The following is an 18,229-nucleotide window of genomic DNA, read 5'->3' on the forward strand; positions in this document are numbered from 1 at the left end:
ATGGTTTCTATAACATTTTCAAATCCCGCCTCATCAATCCGCAAAAGGGGTGGCTCCCATAAAATATACAAAAAATGACAAAGTTTCAATAATTCGCCTTTTTTTCTAAAGGTTGGCTTCTTCAACCTTAAAACCTTCAAGTTACCTTGAGACTCAAGACAATATAGATGCTCAGATGCCATGACAAATAGTTCGCTTTTGAATAATGTTGACATTTTGTTAAAAATAAGTTTATTTTAATTAAAATCTTTTTAACGACCTTGATTTTTTTTCCATTGAAAGGGTAGAAAAGCACACCGGGTCAGCTAGTATATAATATATATAAAATTTTTTTCGATTTGTTTTCTTGATTTTCGGTGAGTAATTTCTGGATTTTGAGAAAAATTGCCCGGATACTGCCCGGATACTGCCCGGATTTTGCCAGGTTTTTATATAAAATTGTTTGGTTTGTCCGGCCCGGATACGTGCTGAAAAAATTCTGACAACCTTAATGTAGGCCTAAGTGGAATAATTTTGAACACGGGGTAATTACGAAGAAATGCCATACGCACTACTATGGGGGATGAATGGACATAAAAAGTTCCGAAAGTGGTAGTTTCACATCCGATTAATAGTTAAGCTATTGCCAATCAGTTTTCACACCCTAAAAATGTTATTTCAGTTGTTTTAAAAAATCATAATCCCGTAAAACGAAAATAGGAAATCCAGCTGAAATGTTGTTATCAACTGTTTGATATCCGATTTAGGATGCTTTATCTGGATTTTGAAGAAATTTTACAAAATTGTATCCACACTGATTCAGAAATGAGTGTTTGTTCATATTTACCCCAAAGTTTCCGTCCTATGGGGCAGTTATAAACAAACGTTCTTATGCATTTCCTGACATTTCTAATGCTTTTAATGGTGAAATGATTTATTTATCAACTTAGCGGACCTGCACTTATTACCTTATCACGAATTTGGATTTTCCTGACTTCTCTTCCACTTCCCCCCTTGTTAGGTCTTTATTTTTAATTTTGTCTTCAGTCTTCAGTCTTTGGAAAAAAGTTTGGAACACAATTTAAATAAAAAATCGAAAATAAAATTCCAAAAGTGAAAGAAGTGTTAAGGGGGGGGGGGGGGGGGGGGGGTAGGGTCTAACGGGTATAAAAAAAACACCATTTTCACGATTTTTTTCTAGAGCTATCGTTCAAACAAATGTATTCAAATTTTTTGCATTATACAAAGCATTGTTAGAAGAACATTTAGAATTTTTTTCGTAGAAAAATATTGTAAAATGAGCCGGTGACGGAGCACTTTCGAGGATGCCTTTTAGAAAACAGGATTTGCGGTGGACACTGTATCTCAGCACAGAATCATCTGAAGTCAAAAAATCAGAGCAAAATATTTTTAATAGATGTTTTTCTGGACCCCAACGTTTTTATTTAACTTAAAAAAAATTTTATGAAATGTTTGTGGCTGTTTGAAGTAAAAACTACGATTTTTCACGAAAAAATCCGCCATTTTACACCTGTAAAATCTCCCCAAAGTAAAAAAAAAAAACAAAAAAGAAAAACTTTGGGGTCTGGTATTTTATATGTAGAAAATATGTTCCAAATTTAAAAAGAATCGGATAAGTAGTTTTCGAATGACGATGTCCACGGACTTTAAACATGTGCTTTCGAGAAAAACGCGTTTGAAGTTTCTGCTCTTGCTTTCTTGCAGTATTAGATAGGAGGAGATAAAGGCCTATAATTTCTACAGTTTTGCTTCAATTGACTTGAAAATTTGACACAACATTCTTGAAATGTTTTACAATAAGAAAATAAAAAAATAAAAAAAAAGATTTTTTTGAAAGTGTTAGACCCTACCCCCCCTTAAGTGGATATCGTCATGAATCTTTAATTGCTAAACAAGCAAATTATTCTGGAAAAGATGAAAATACATCGACGTGAAAAAAGAAAATTAAAAAATCATAAAGAGCATGAAACAACAAAGAATACAGTCGATGTTTTTATTTGAAAAACTCAATCAGTAACAGTTTAATTTCTGCGGTTGACGATGTTTGGGCCGTTCAAATATTATGTAACACAATTTTCGACCATTTTCAACCACCCCAAACCCCTACGTAAAACATTCGAATTAGATTTTCTATCCAAAATCTACACGCTCCTTGTTTTAAACTTTAAATTGAATTGTTTTGGTTCAAAACTGCATTTCAGAGGCAGCTCTCAACTTTGAGTTAAGTGGGCAATAGCTAAACTGAGTTCTGACTAAATACTAAGTTCGGCAGCCGAACTCAATTTAGCAACTGACTTACCAACTTAGCTTAGCACCTGCATTAAATTGTGGATATATATGGAGGAACATGGAAATTTCGGAGACTTTAGTAATAAGAAAAATGAATAATTAATGTGTCCTTCATGTTGGTTCGGAGTTTAACCATTTTTTATTCAGCTTACCTCCGGGATGTGAAGGTTTACCAAACTATCATTGGAAGATGTAATGAATTGATAACTATTAACTTGCAAATTGGGTCGACAGAAATCGGGTTTCGGTGCAAGATTTTTACACTTTTACATCGAAACCCGTGATTTAGGTGACCTATTTGCAGTTGTTTTGTGTTGTAGTCTCTGATTAAGTTTTCTTACGCATACCTTTATTTATTTGTATGTTTTTTATTATTTCATCTACCACAATATTTGTGTAATGATTCATAAGATTTATTTCCGAAGATATATTGTTTGTTTTTGTATGGCTGCAGATGTCGGTGTGAATGTGTTAATGTGTCTTGTCTTGTGATTTGATGGGTGATTTGTATAACTGTTTTGTTGTGTATGAAATTTGAAACCGAAGAGTTAAAACAGACAAATTAAATCCACTAGCAGGGATAACTCTGTGTATTTCTGTTCACTTATATTTCTTCATCGGATTTTCAATAGCTCTTGGAGCGCCCAAACTTGTTCAGTTTTGTTTCTGTTTCTGTATAATAGATAGGTACTCATATTAGCTGCATAACAATATATACTTAGTTGCTCGTTAATATTTTCAGTACTTTATAGTTTCACTTTTCACTTTAGTAATAAATATATCTAGATAATCTTTTTTGTCTTTTTAAAAATAGGATCTACTGATGTATCTCTTGCTGGGTTAACAATCTTTCTAAAACAATTATTAAAATCACGATTTCAACGTTAGGAGCTTTTGAGGGAAACGAATATACTTGGATTAAAATTCAACCAGTACAAATAGCTATATAAATTATCTTACAGACACGACAGTATACACGAGATTTTTTTTTTGGGTTAGGACAACATATTCACACGGAGTAAAACGGACTTTAGATGCTATAGAGATTGGTTACAGGACAGACTGTTAGGTAATTCATACGTTTTGGTTTGGGGGCATCTGAGCCACGGGCTTAAGGATGTTGTCTATGATAATTAGGGGGCTGGGTTCTAAAAATATTGCAATGAAAAAATTATAAGAGCTGAGAAGATGAGAATATTTTCAGCGATTTCAGTTTTCAGATGATATTTTAAATTACCTTGCGACATCTCATCACGTATTTTTCGAGGAACCTGAGAAGCTGAAATTTTATTTAAAAAAAAAAGTGTAAAAAAGTATACTCAAATAATGTTAATATGTATCATCTATCCTGCTCAAATCCTTGAAGAAGACATTTGAAATGCCGAAACGTAGCTTATAATTTTATTTTGAAACTGGAATCTTCAAAAATTGTTTTTTGAATTTGTTTTCTAACTGGAATGAAGGAAATGAATAACAATTCTAGGTGCTGGGATCCTAGAAAAGTTAAGCAAAGTAAAAAAATTGAAAATAAAAAAAAAAATATTTGCCATAAAAACCTTAATAGTTTGGATCCCACCGATTTTCGGGAGGGCAGTTATGCCTCTGTAGGAATTCGTTCGAGTGTATACGAGAACAGGTAACAGTGACATGTAGTAGGTGACAGTACATTGACATATGTTTTACTTAGGTAGTGGTTTTTTATCTATTATTTGCAATTTTTATCGAGTAACATGCCATAACTGGTTTCATTTGGTTTGTGTTTTTTTTATTCTTTTACCTCCTAGGAATATATGCTTTTAAAATTTATTTCATTCCAAATTGTTTCAAAATTTGCTAGTTATGCTCAACTTTTACTTGTATGTACTTGTATGTAGCTCCACCTACAACATTCAGCATTTGGATACCAGCCCAAGAAAACTGATCCACAGTTTAACAATCGCTCAGCACGTTTGGTTCACCGATCACCAGCACAAACACCAACCAAGTGTTCACCTTTTAATGTACTTTCCTACCACAACAACACATTAATCTACTTATTTTCGATTATTGTTTGCAATTGAAGAACAAGGTTTCTAGCCAGCTTCAGTACCGCGGGAGTGTTATGTCGTTCAGCCATTTCTAAAATTAAAATAAAAAAACCTCAATAAATAATCACAATCACAAAGTAACTTTACTCACCATTGAAAAACTTGATAATGTCAGTGAAGTCCATACTGTTGGAGAGGATGATGTCCCGGTAGTTTTCCAGCAGAGCCAGGGCCAGAAATAGGACAAACTGGGCCGAAGCCACATGTTTGGCCGCCCAAATGACCTCCCAAACAGAGAAAATGTCCGCATAGATCAGCTCCCGCTTGAAGTCCAGCAAAAACCACCGGTAGCAGAAGTAGAAGTGGGTGTAGTCTCCATGAGCATGCATCAAGTCGTACATTTCCGAGTCCAGGATCTGGATTAGGGATCTGTAGGGTAGAAGGAAAAAAGTTGATAATATTCTTAAATTTTCTCAAGTAAGTTTCCGCTTGTTGTTACTGAGCACTGCTAATATTAGATTAATTGTTACGCAAGGGATTCGTACCCCATAAAAAAAACCCGTGCTAGTTTCGCGAAAAGAAAACCTTGTTAATTCCAGGAACGTGGAATCTTCAAAAACTTAATACAAGTTGCAAAGATCTAAGACCATTACCAGACCGATGGTGAATGTTTGAATAACTAAGGTACATAATTTGAAGAAAATCGATTAACTTGTTTTGGCTCTACAGATCAAAAGGTGCGCAAAAGTCGATTTTTTTTTTTTTTGAAATTTGAATCAAGTGGTTGTTTTTGTTCAATAATTTGATTTGTTTTTATAATTAACTAGCTGACCCGGTGTGCTTTGCTACACGTAAAACACATAATTGAATATTCTTTATAGTTTTACTTGGAAGTATGGATTGGTTTTTCTAATAAATCTGAAGATTATCTCAATTTTCTATTAATAAAAGAAGTTTTCATGTTTTCAGGAAAATTGTATACTCTGTATATTTATATTTATCTAAATTTATATTATTTTTAAGAATCCATGGATAATATACAGTTCGGTGAATGTTTTCTTACAGTTAAGTATTTATAAAAAAAAGAAATATCATAAGATTTGAATATCCTCGTTTGTTTTGGTAATATGAAACGCACTTCTTAAGTTTTCCATTTTTTCCTGAAAATGATTGCAGAAATAAGATTCATAACACATGTAAAATAATGAAGTTTACTTACGAAAAAAAATTTGTTCCGATGAATGTTGCAACTATTGTAGTGCTTCAGAATAAGTTACATTTCTCGTTTTACCATTTGGGGTAAAAACAAACAAATTGCAAGGATTCCCAACTCGGGAGCAAGCAACATACAGTTGACCGTGAGAAAAGCATGGATTTTCTAAATTTAATCCACAAACTTTTAGGGATTGCCCCTGCGCTTTATTTACAGTCATTCCGAATGCCAGTCTCACCGGAAACTGTAAACGTTTGAATTCAAACGGAATATCTGTCGGAATCATAGGAATTCTCGGTAGAAGGACATCTTGACCTTTATATTTTCCGATCAGAATGGTAGCTTCTAGAACATTATTCATCAATCTTTTTACTGACATTCTGGTTCCATTACAAAGCCTTGGTGGGCAGATGTTTCTTAAAAGAATTATTGGAACACCAACTTTTAATACCAACATGTGAGGTGGCATGCCTGGCAAGTCAAGTGAATTCAGAAACTCGATCGGGTAATTGACTGCCTCATCAGGATTGATCACGGTGTCGAATGATTTATATGTGGTAGACTCGCCTGGAATTTTGTTTTGAATTTTTGAATTGATATCATTAACGTCTAGGTTTTTTGCCGCTAATATAGCACGCTCACTTAGCCACTCATGGTTTTTATAACTATTTTCTATGTCAGGGAAAACACTTGCAATCAGTTCATCTTTCGAATTCATCATTTTACAAAAATTTCTTGGGAACGTAATTTGATTTGTTTGATCTATGGGTAGTTTTCCGTTTCCCATGTCTAAAAGTTGTTTTGAGAATGTATCAGCGGACACATTTTGCTGCAACGCTACACGCATATTCTTTGTTAGAGTAAGTTTTTGCACGTACGTCCATAAAGCAGAGGACTTAAGACATGCATTGATTTCATCCGCAGGTGTAGATTTTTGTATAACTGGTAGCGTTTGGCGGAAGTCTCCGGATAATAATATCAAACTGTCACCAAACAGCAGATCATTTGATCTCAGGTCTTTAAGCGTCCGATTCAGTGCTTCTAAAGCTTTTTTATGAGCCATTGTGCACTCGTCCCATATTATAAGACGGCAAGTTTGAAGAAAGCGGCCCATTTCTGAGTTTTTGCTTATATTACATGTTGGGGCTTCAGTTGTTTGCAAATTTAACGGTAACTTTAACGCGGAGTGTGCTGTTCGACCACCGTCTAAAAGAGTTGCAGCTATCCCTGATGACGCGATTGCCAATACTGTTTGGTTTTGTGATCTTATCGATGCCAGAATAACTGATATTAAAAAAGTTTTACCTGCACAGAAAAAAAATCTATTATTATTAATTTTTTTTAATTAAAAAGGATTTACCTGTACCACCAGGCGCATCTAGGAAATAAAATCCGCCGTTTCGGTTAACCACTGCGTGCATAATTTTGTTATAAACTTTCCGCTGATCTTCGTTCAGCTGTGGAAGTCTTGTTCGAACATAACTTTTTAGTTCGTCAATGTGCTGTGATTGCTGAATCGAATCGGAAAAGTTACAGGCAATTCGGTTTGGTGCAGGCATTCCCAACTGTGTTAAAGATTTGTTTATCATTGATAGACACATGTTTTCGATTGATACCAACGCCTCGTTGTATACGTTTTCAGAAAATTCAATAGTTGGATTTTGCTGCGCATTTTGTAAACGATGTAAATAATCTTGACTCATATGATCTTTGTACTTTTCCCAAAGATTTGTAGGATTGGATGGAAAGCAAGAGGATAATATAATGGCGAACAATGTGCAAATCTGCTGGGGATGTGCAGTATTTACTGCATCATCGATAGTGGTATCCCAATGTGAATCGTTTTCCAGAAGGTTCCTATCTTGGCACGCTTCACGGTAAGTCGCGCATAAACGATCATTCACCGTTTTTAATTCTTGGAAAGATGTTGGTCCACGAACATTGATAAGTAGTAATCTCAAGTAAAAACATTCTGCATTATTTGGATGCACAGTGTATAGACGGCCTAGAGCATTACTGGAAAATACGTTGTTATGTCCTTCAACTGCTTTTCCTTGTTTACGACGCTGGAATTTCTTTGAAGATGCATTCCATGTATAAAACCTTGGCACTTCGGAGTAAAGAAGTGTTTTAACAAATGTATCATTTTGGCACAGTGAAAAAAACGCGGTTAATGTTGTTGATGGTGGCGTCAATACTCTCTCACGAACATTAGAAGATGTGAAGTACACACGTTGTCCATTCTCTAAATGGACTGCCAAATGTGTCACCGTTGGATATCGCTCATGTATTGCAAATGATAAGATACGCCAAACTGCTTCATTACTGCTAATATAACGGCCAAGATGATACTGGCTAATTTCGTCAATCGATTCTGAAGTGTTTTCCATTCCAAAAACAGCCATATCACTACCCTTATTGACATATTTACATATGTATTTTATTGATTTGACTGAATTGCAATACTCCACGTTTATATGTGCTTTAAATATTTTTGATAGCAATGGTGAATACGGAACGATCCAACGATTATCAATATCGATATTGTTAACAGTAACTGATCGACCACCGTTTTCGATTGATCGGCGACGATAAAGTGGGTACCCGTCATTGCCAGTAATTGTATTAGAAACGAAAAGTTTCGGGAACCGTTTGGTACACTTTCCGTCAACCATGCAAGGGGAATTGATATTGAGTATTCCACATGGCCCATGAATCATGTTTTTGCATATTACTTCAAATAATCCTGGGTCTACGTTTTTATCAGGTATTTCTGCTGAAATTACTTTATCGATTTGGTCAGGTCTTATTTTATCGATTAGCCAGATTAAAATATGCGCATGCGGTAGCCCTCTTTTCTGCCACTCTACAGAATACATCCAACATCTTGTTTCTCCATAAACTTGATGTTTTACTATAAGATCCATCAATGCCTTCAACTTTTGCTTAAAAACACGTGCTAATATGTCGTGACGTTCAGATGTTGACTGTCCAGCTAACAGTAGGTCTTTGATTTCGTTCCATTTAGGATTACACGTGAATGTTACGAAAAGATCTGGTCGGCCATAGGCACGAACATATGCCATCGCGTCTTGAGCATATTCGTGCATATGCCGCGGACTACCGGTAAACGTGGCTGGTAGTACAACTCTTTTTCCAAAATCCTCGGGATTAAAATTACCATCACTTCGAACAGCATCACGAAGGTGGATGTACTCTTCAGAACGTAACTTGCTCTGATTTAGTCGAATATAAAGTAGTCGTTCTGTCTCTATTTTGGCATACATGTCAACGATATACTGATTAAAAAGTGCTCGGCATCTTAGAATGTGATTATCAATATTATGACGAATCATCATCCGGTAAGCATAATAGTGCATGGCACTTACTTTTTTGTTAGTATCAGCACCTGTCTGAGGATTTATCATTTTGATATTGAAATGATATCCATCTTGACCTTGCCAAAATATAATCGGATATTGCAATGCATCATATGATCGATGCGTTTCTGAAACACGTTGAATATTTCCACTTCTACGGTGAAGAATGATATCACGTGATTGGAATTCTTCACCAACTATGATGATTGCCACTTCATTAATTGTAGGAGCATTGTATCGCCTTTCATGCTGGCCAGTGGGTCTTTTATCTGCTCTTATAACAATTGAAAAGTTATCATTTGGCATTTGTTCCAGTGCTGTTCTAAACAATTTGACCAACTCATTATGATGTTGGAAAAAAGATTCAAGTTCACGAATAATTTCTCGATCTGCATCGATATTATATCGGCAACGCTGATTAATCTGTTGTTCAGTATCTCCCATGAAATATATTTGTAGGAATCGATGATCCGAATCTGGCATTGGTAACAGAGATCCTGCTCTATGGTATATTTGTCCTTGCACTTTAAATGTAGACGCGTAATTGTTGTGAACAACATTAGTTGCCCCGAAAGATGTCATTTGGAAACAGGAATTGTATTTACGAATTTGTTTCAAAAACTGTTTCGATTTGTTTGTGCTGCCTGACAGCAATGCTGATAGAGGTTCTGGAGGTAGGCTTAACTCTGGTAGCTTCACTTTCCCATTTGCACAGCACATTCCTGGCGGTTCTTTTTTGAACTTGAGTGCTTTGCAAAAAATGCATTGAACATCCATGATTCCTATGTTCACACATGGGTGCAGATCATAATCCAACTCATGATCATAGTTCAACGCGCTAAGCTTCAAATCAGCATGGTTATGCCTTGACTGAAAAGCACGAACCCGTTCCGTTGCAATCTTGGCGACTCGTTCATCAGCTGTTTCAAAAAAACGTGTGTTCTCATGACGCTCACGGTCAGCATTCAACCTGAGACCTCGCTGTTCAGGCGACTCAGATGAACGGTCTACTGAATGCCGCAGCCGATCATTCGTTAATCTCATGATGCGCTGGTCAGCGGATTCAGAAACTCTTGCCTCCTGATGGCGTATCCGATCATCCTCCATGCGCTGTGATCGGTTCATTTGTGTTTCGGCAGCACGTGCAATTTTGATTTGCCGACCTTTTGCTGATGATCTTCCAATTGCTTTACGTTTCGGTGGCATTTTTGCTTTCTGTTGGTACAAATTTTATTTCGAAAACTATATAGTTAACCTCGTAGTTAAAAAAAATCATTGTTTATGTCCGCACTTGAGAATTCGATATTTTTTGATTGATAATGCTCAATGATCTAATGTTCAAGTTAAAAGGTTTTTTATTTACTTTCTAATGTTTGGCCGTGATCCTAAAGTTGATTAAGGTAGGTAGAAAAAAGAATGATGCCATATGTTCAACAAAAAAACATGTTACAACAGATTGTATAGAAACATGAAGCTTAACATTTTGTCAATTTTTGTTATGTTTTTTGCTATGAAATTTAAAAAAAATCATGTTTGAAAAGTTGGATGTAATGAAAATAAGAAATATATTTATCCTACTTTTGGCTAGGTGAAATAATAAAATTTAATTTTTTTTTCTAGATAAAAAAACAGTTGCCGAAAATAAGGAATATGTTTATTCGAATTACTTGGCAGGGCCGTATTAAATGTTACTCATTGAGTATTTTATTCCATTAATTTGTCATTTCCACTTGTAAAAAAATCGGAGATTAATTTATGAGTTTAAGTTAATAAGTTTTATGTTTTTTTTAATTCACTAAAAGATTTCAGAATAAGAATGTTCATAATCTTTTAAAATTATCATTCTGCCTTTTTCGATAAAAATAAATTTAGTTTGAGCCATAAAAAGGTTTTTGCTTACATGACTATTTCCACTACGATATATGAATGTTTCAACTTACTTACAAACTTACAGCTTTTAAAGCAGGATTTTTCAGTCAATCTTCAAAATTTCCAGTTCCTCGATTTTTTGAGAACAACTATGTTTAACCTAAAACTTAAAAAAAAATATTGTATCAATTAAAAAAAGTAATATTCCAATTTCTGAAGAAATTAAAAAAATATATTTTTTCAACTTACTTGGTATGGTGAACTGCTTACGAAAATAAAAATTAAATCAGTATTCTGGCTTAAAATAGAATTTTTTTTTCAATTCTTATTGGCAGGACTCACAGTTGCTTCAATTCGAGTACCATATTATATTCATGGTATAAATTCCTTTCTGTTGATGAGTATTAATTTCAAACTTTGCTAACCGATAACTGATTCAGTTTCGATCGTCAATGCATATCAACCGACAGCTGATTGATCAACAATTACTACACAACAATAGCCTGCTTTTCGATATCCAAAATAGATTCTTAGGATTTTCAGCAATTTCAGATTTTGTCAAAAATAATTTATATGTTTTATTCGATCGGCAAAATGTCAATCTGGATCACATCTAGGCGTCATTCATAACCATGTGCTGTACGAATGAGCTAGGAATCAAGTAGGAAAAAAAATCACATCAAGGCCTCAATCGCCACCCCTCGCATTGAAAATATGCTTGGTTGAGAAATACGCGCCAAAATATTCCCACTGATCAGTATGCTATGCCATGGTTTCTATCCTTTAGCGACGCTGGCTCGACGCCTCGACCTTGGAGACGAAAAACAAACCGCCCAAAGGAAGAAAAAATTTCGAGAAAATGGATGTCATGACTTTAATTTGTTCCGAAAAACTACAAATTTTGTATGGAAGCCCCCCCTCCCATAAGTCGGATGGAGTTTTGACTATTACAGAAACCATCCCCGGCCTCAAAAACCCTCAGATGCCAATTTTGACGATGATCGGTTCAGTAGTTTCCGAGTCTATAGGGAACAGACAGACAGACAAACATTCATTTTTATATATATAGATGGGTGGAAACTAAAATTTTGGAATTTCTTTTTCAAGCTGTGAAAAAAGTCAAATGTACATACTTGAAGAAGATTTGATTTATTGGAATTGAAGGTAAATTGTCCATTGTTGAAAACTATTCATAATTGGCTGTTTGGAGAAGCTTCCGTTTGATGTCGCAACAGGAACATTGTACGGCCTTCATGTCAACTTTGTGAATACATCTCTTGAATCTACCAATCAAGTGTTTGCAGTTCTTGGCTCTCCAATTATTTTTGTACACCAATGAGCTCAAAGTCCAAAAAAAAATCGATTGGGTGACACTGAGGCAGATTTGTCGGGTTGTGGTTCTTGGATACAAATGGGAAGTAACTGTTGTACAAAACAAAACATTTTCCGGAATAATTTTTTATCATCCAGCGGCACACACAGGGGTAAATGCACCTAATAAGCGATCAAAATTATTTGCGGACGAACGATAAACGATAGACATTTGATGTCTTCGCAACATTTTTATATTATTAGATGATCTATCAAATTCTTGAAAGAAAACAGTGATTTTTCCACCTGGAAGGGAGATAAAAAAATTATTTCTTGAAACAATTAGTTTAGAGACTTTATGTATTGACAAAAGTTGTAGATCTTATTATTTTAAGCAACTTTGTTGAAGACACTATCAAGATCGCATGAAAAACATAAAAATTACGAGCATTTTAAAAATAACGAGCATTTTAACAAGTAATTTTGAGTTTTTATTTAATACCTTTTTTGGTATACGATTTACAAACTTGGTACATTTGAAAAAGTTGTTCAAATTGTTGAAACACACAATTTTGTGGAACATTTTAACTACATATTTCAACTAAGAAAGGAGATATACTACAAAATATCCAAAATAATGCATTTTTTCAGAAAGTTATAACTTAAGAGTTCAGACGAGTTCGGATAATTTTTTGAGTGGGTTTTGTAGGTCAAGTTATTAGCTTTCCATTGATATATAAATTTAACATTAGTTTTGGATAGATTTTCTGCAAACTAGCAATCAATAATGCGCTCTTTCCTCTAGAAACACTTAAAATTCGAAGAAAAAAAAACCCCAATTTTTCCTGTTTTTAGAGGAAAAATCTCGTTATTGATTGCTAGTTTGCAGTTTGATAGATCATCTAAAAATATAAAAATGTTGCGAAGACATCAAATGTCTATCGTTTACCGTTCGTCCGCAAATAATTTTGATCGCTTATTAGGTGCATTTACCCCTGTGTGCGGCATTGGGATTCAAGAGTCGAAATCTGATCCTCAGTTTATTCTGGTCTGGGGCTTTTGTTTGTCGCGTGTTAATCGGTGAAATCGTTTATTTAAAAAATCAAATTAAATTTCTTTTTCAAGTTTAATTAGTATAAAATTCAGGAAAAATATTCAGTTAGGCTTCCGCTTTTCCAAATCCGAATTGCCGGGCCTTACGCTTAACCCCTGCCATCAGATTTTGTACAGCCACCTTGTCCACCTTCTTCGCCGCAGAAAGCCAGTTTACCTTGAACTCGTCCTTAGCAGTTTTTTTGGTCTTCTTTAGGTTCCGCTTGACAATAGCCCAGTATTTCTCAATTGGGCGGAGCTCTGGCGTGTTGGGAGGGTTCTTGTCCTTGGAAACCACCTACACGTTGTTGGCGGTGTACCACTCCATGGCCTTTTTACCGTAATGGCAAGATGCCAAATCCGGCCAAAACAGTACGGAGCAACCGTGTTTCTTCAGGAAAGGCAGCAGACGTTTATTCAAACACTCTTTCACGTAAATTTCTTGGTTTACAGTTCCGGAAGCTATAAAAATGCTGTTTTTTAAGCAGTACAGATGGCTTGCCAAACCAGATATTTCTTCGCGAACTTTGACGGTTTCATGTGCTTGAAAATACCTGCTACCTTTCCCCTTCCTTTTGCCGTATAAAACTCCTGTCCCGGAAGCTGCTTGTAGTCGGCTTTGACGTAGGTTTCGTCGTCCATTACCACGCAGTCAAACTTCGTCAGCATCGTCGTGTACAGCCTCCGGGATCGCGCTTTGGCCGTCGTATTTTGTTTATCATCGTGATTTGGAGTCACTACCTTCTTGTAAGTCGATAGTCCGGCTCGTTTTTTGGCTCGATGCACGGTTGTAGACGATACATCCAGCTTATTTGCGGCATCTCGGAGAGAGAGGTTAGGGTTTCGCTTGAAACTACCGGCAATTCTCTTTGTCGTCTCAGCGGCTTCTGTTTTTCAATTTCCCCCCGATCCAGCTTTCCTGGCTGTCGACAAACGTTCCCCAAACACTTTAATTGCATTTGTAATGGTTGATTTGGCAACTTTTAGCGATTTTGACAGCTTTGCGTGCGAGTAGCTCGGATGTTCGCGATGCGCGAGCAAAATTTTGATACGCTGTTCTGCTTCCTTGCACGGCATTTTGACAACTGAAGAGTGAATTCCAAAATCAAAAGCCGCAGCCCGTGGCGTAGCCGCAGCCCGTGGCGTAGAGGATAGCCTTCAAGTCTTCTAAGCTAACGGTCGTGAGATCGAATCTCGGTCACGGCATACATAGTACACGTTCTGTGGGTTGGTGGTTTTAGCATTTGTAAGATGCTAGCCATCATATCCTCGAAAGTTGTACGCCTAGAGTTAAGTAAAAAGGAATCTCTTCGAGGAAACATCAAGTTTCATTGAGATCCTGTTTCTGTTTGTGTTCGTTATAAAAAAACTATATAAAAAAAAAAAAAAAATAGGAGCAATATTCTACACACACACCTTCAAAATGAGGAGTGTTTAGGTTTTTCAAATGCAAAATTGAAAGAAATACGTCAAGTTGATATTGACCCAATTTTGACCGTATCACCCTTTAGTGACGCAACTTTCCTGATGACGATAAGTAATTGCAGCGAGCTGTCAAAACAACCGGGTCGTTTCCAAACCAAAATTAGTTAGTTTTCCAATCAAAATTGTTCAGTTTTCAGACCAAAAGCAGCCAGTTTTCCGACCGAAATAGTTGCTTTTGCGTTCAAATTCTCAATTTTCTAGCGGTTCATAAATTCAGTAAAAAGAAATTCAGATTGTTTTGATACACATTTGGTAATGCTTGTTAACAAGTTATTGATAACTGTTGTGCTGCTCTTAGACGACGAGGGGTCCCAGAGAAACTAGTCCATCTCATCGAGGCACAGTACGAGGCATTTTCGTGTAAGGTCTTGCACGACGGTGTCTAGTCCGAACCAATCCCGGTAACTGCTGGAGTGAGACAGGGATGTATTTGGTCACCGCTGCTTTTTCTCATCGTACTGGATGAGATCTTGACTGGATCGATTGACTGTAGACCAAACCGAGGATTGCCGTGGAATCCTTCAGCAATTGAGCAACTGAACGACCTTGACCTGGCAGACGATATTGTTTTGCTCGCCCAAACACAACAAGACATGCAGAGCAAACTCGACGACCTCACCGAAAGCTCCAAGGCAGCAGGTCTCAAAATTAATGTCGGAAAGACCAAGTCGATGGAAATCAACACAGAAAATCGTGCCAATTTCGTGGTAGCTGGACAACAGGTTGAGACAGTGGAGTGCTTCCAGTATCTTGGTAGCCAGATTACGCCTGATGGTGGTACCAAGAAGGACATCGAAACCCGGATCAGAAAAGCCCGATTTGCGTTTGCGAGTCTCCGAAACATCTGGCGCTCACGCCAGATCTCTCTACGAACTAAGATCCGAATCTTCAACTCAAACGTCAAATCCGTATTGCTGTGAAACTTGGTGCACATATGCGGTGACGACGCGAAAACTGCAAGTTTTTGTGAATCGCTGCCTGCGGAACATCATCCGCGCTTGGTGGCCTGGCAACTGGATCTCAAACGTTGAACTTCATCGGCGGTGTCATCAAAAGGCGCTAGAAATCGAGATTCGGGAACGTAAGTGGAGATGGATTGGGCACACGCTGCGAAGAGATGAAAACGAGATTTGCAGAGAGGCGCTTGACTGGAATCCAAGCATCGAAGAAGAGGCAGGCCCAAAAGCTCGTGGCGGCGAAGTCTAGCCGCTGAAATCCGCACAGTTGACGAGAACCTTGGCTGGCAGCAAGTGAAGACGCTGGCTCCGGATCGCCAGCAGTGGAGATCTTTTATCTCAGCCCTATGCGTCGGTCAATCGGCGCCGGACCCTTAGGTTAGGTAGGTAGTTGTGCATATTAATTTTTATTTCACCATTTGTTCACACATAAAATTCCACTTTTACACATCAAATTACACATAAAAATCCTATTAAACTTCATTGGCGAGCTCGCGCGATCTATGAAGTTCCTGTGGAGAAGCCACAACCTGGGCGAGACGGTTCCACAGACATTTTTGTATAGACGATGTCTTCTAGTGAAGGGCCTTTGCGGAAAATTGAAACTTGAAAATTGTTACTTGATTTTAACACAAACTAGATTATATTAAAATCTTTCTAAAAAAACTTACCAATAAAAAGGATTTAAGACACAGCTCAATCGCTTTTGCGTTCAAATTCTCCATTTTCTAGCAGTTCATAAATTTAGTGAAAAGAAATCCAGATTGCTTTGATTGTCACTGCCAGAGCTGATTGGTCTAACAGAACACCAGATCGAAAAATCGAAAAAAAACCGGTCGGGATTTGGTCCGTTCGACTGAAAGTAAGGAGCGAAGCCCAGACGACGATAAATATTCAAGCCCGGTTAAGAAAAAATGACCAAATTTAAACCAAATCTGTCCAATTGAATGGTTCTCTCCGGTCTCAAAGGCTGTATCAAAAGATGGCAGGCTTATACTTTATCTAAAATGCGTGATTTTTTTCAATCAGGAAGGATCAAAGCAAGCTTGTACATTTTTTTGCGTTTTAGTTTCCGGGAAAAATGAAAATTCATGATTTTCATGATTAGGGGAAAACTATACAAGACGCACCAGCGAGGTAAGATGGCCCAAGCCAATCTTTCTCAAAAATACACTAACCTACGGCTTCTTATGATGTTTTTCTTCTTTTTTACTGTAGCAAACTAGGTTTTCCATCATTTATTACATGAAAAGTTCATTAAAACGACTTAAGTTCTTAGAAACAGAAGAATAAATGGAACCAACATGAAACTTGTTATTTTTCATGGGTAACATATAAGGTTTTATAGTAAACCAGCCTGCACAATCTGATGAAACTACAGCTTATCGTTTTTCCACTCGTATGCACTTTCGGAAGACTAAATAATTTGTTGTATTTTACTAACTTCTCACAAATTTTTACTAAAATCAATCATATTAAAATTGGGACAGAATGCCCGCAAGACCATGTGTTTTACGTTCAAATTTTGAATGCTGTTAGCTTTTGAGAAAACCCGAATATAAAAACAAAATGCTATTCTTTTTATTTGCTGACTCCCAAATTTGATAATAATGCATAATTCTAACAAATTTCGTCATAGTTCTTTTCTCACCACCCTTTCCATTTGGTGCGTTCTGTCCACTTGTTTTGGCGTTCTACCCTGCGGTTTGTTTTCTGGCTGTTTAAGTTTTTTACAAAAATATAATCAAAGTCGTGTTTTTATCATTTATTCCCCTCATGATAATACGTAAATATAATCCTTGAAGCATCGTAAACTTTCAATTTGGTTCTTTTCGGATTGGTATTATGTTTGAATGGAGCGTCTTGTACAGTTTTCCCCTACTCATGATACTAATTCGTTGTTTAAGATATCCCCGCTGTATTCGGAAAGTTTTTCGTCGGGTTGCCGAACTAAAGCATGGATTGTTTTGGAATATTTTCGTCTATCAGTGCATCAGTTTTGTTTCAAAAAAGTTACACATGATGGAAGCCGCGAGACGAAAATTAATTTTGGACACCTACGTCAAAATTTCGACGTGGTCGGGTTCAAAAATCGCGAAATCGTTAAAAAAGGTCAAATCGACCATGTGCAGCGTTCTCAAACGTTTCCCAAACGTTGCATACCATCGGTCGGCAGGCTCATACCAAGCTTCATAGTGAAATTAAGGATCGAAAACTGCATTTCAAGGTGTTGAGAACGATCAAGGCAAACCTAAGGCAGTCGGACTATGACATAGCCAAGAAATTCAAAGCCGACCGGTGCACCGTCAGAAGGATTCTTCTGCGCAAAGGAATACTATCTTTTTTCGGCCAGTAAGCAACAAAACCGGACATTGAAGCAGAATGTAGTAGCCAAAGGACGTGCCCGAATGTTATACAACAAGATTCTAACGAAGTTCGATGGATGCATCCTCATGGATGACGAAACGTACGTGAAGATGGATTTTGGGCAGCATCATGACCAAAAATTCTATAATGCCACTGGTCGGGGTGATGTCCCCGGCAAGTTCAAATTCGTTTTTGCCGATAAATTTGCAAGAAAGTGTTTGATCTGGCAAGGTATTTGCA

The 18,229-nt window shown here is 36.8% G+C and overlaps 2 protein-coding genes across 5 annotated transcripts in view; both read right to left on the reverse strand.

The window, feature by feature from the left end:
* Positions 1–2,388: 2,388 nt before the first annotated feature.
* The window catches only part of LOC129758533 (small G protein signaling modulator 2-like), a 72,506-nt gene continuing 56,665 nt past the window's right edge, over positions 2,389–18,229 (reverse strand). For all 3 annotated transcript variants that reach the window (XM_055756052.1, XM_055756054.1, XM_055756053.1), the window contains 2 exons: positions 4,468–4,745; positions 2,389–4,407 (listed from right to left, as the gene is read on the reverse strand). In XM_055756052.1, the coding sequence (XP_055612027.1) occupies positions 4,319–4,407; positions 4,468–4,745 (367 nt within the window). In that variant the 3' untranslated portion in view covers positions 2,389–4,318. The remainder of the gene's footprint in view (positions 4,408–4,467; positions 4,746–18,229) is intronic.
* Positions 5,343–10,455, reverse strand: LOC129758534 (ATP-dependent DNA helicase pif1-like). 2 transcript variants are annotated; one of them, XR_008740007.1, is made up of 2 exons: positions 5,536–10,455; positions 5,343–5,476 (listed from the first exon to the last, which is right to left on the reverse strand). XR_008740007.1 is itself a non-coding variant. In XM_055756055.1 (2 exons), the coding sequence occupies exon 1, from the start codon at positions 6,641–6,643 to the stop codon at positions 5,567–5,569; it is 1,077 nt and encodes a 358-aa protein (XP_055612030.1). In that variant the 5' UTR covers positions 6,644–8,998; the 3' UTR covers positions 5,343–5,476; positions 5,536–5,566. The 2 variants fall into 2 exon arrangements, 1 of the variants encoding a protein (XP_055612030.1); XM_055756055.1 differs by having other exon boundaries at positions 5,536–8,998.

The sequence above is a fragment of the Uranotaenia lowii genome, chromosome 3 (assembly GCF_029784155.1).
Source record: "Uranotaenia lowii strain MFRU-FL chromosome 3, ASM2978415v1, whole genome shotgun sequence".
Taxonomy (NCBI): domain Eukaryota; kingdom Metazoa; phylum Arthropoda; class Insecta; order Diptera; family Culicidae; genus Uranotaenia; species Uranotaenia lowii.

Coding starts and splice junctions, on each gene's coding strand:
- LOC129758534 (XM_055756055.1), bottom strand. CDS start 6,643: ATGGGCCGCTTTCTTCAAACTTGCCGTCTTATAATATGGGACGAGTGC.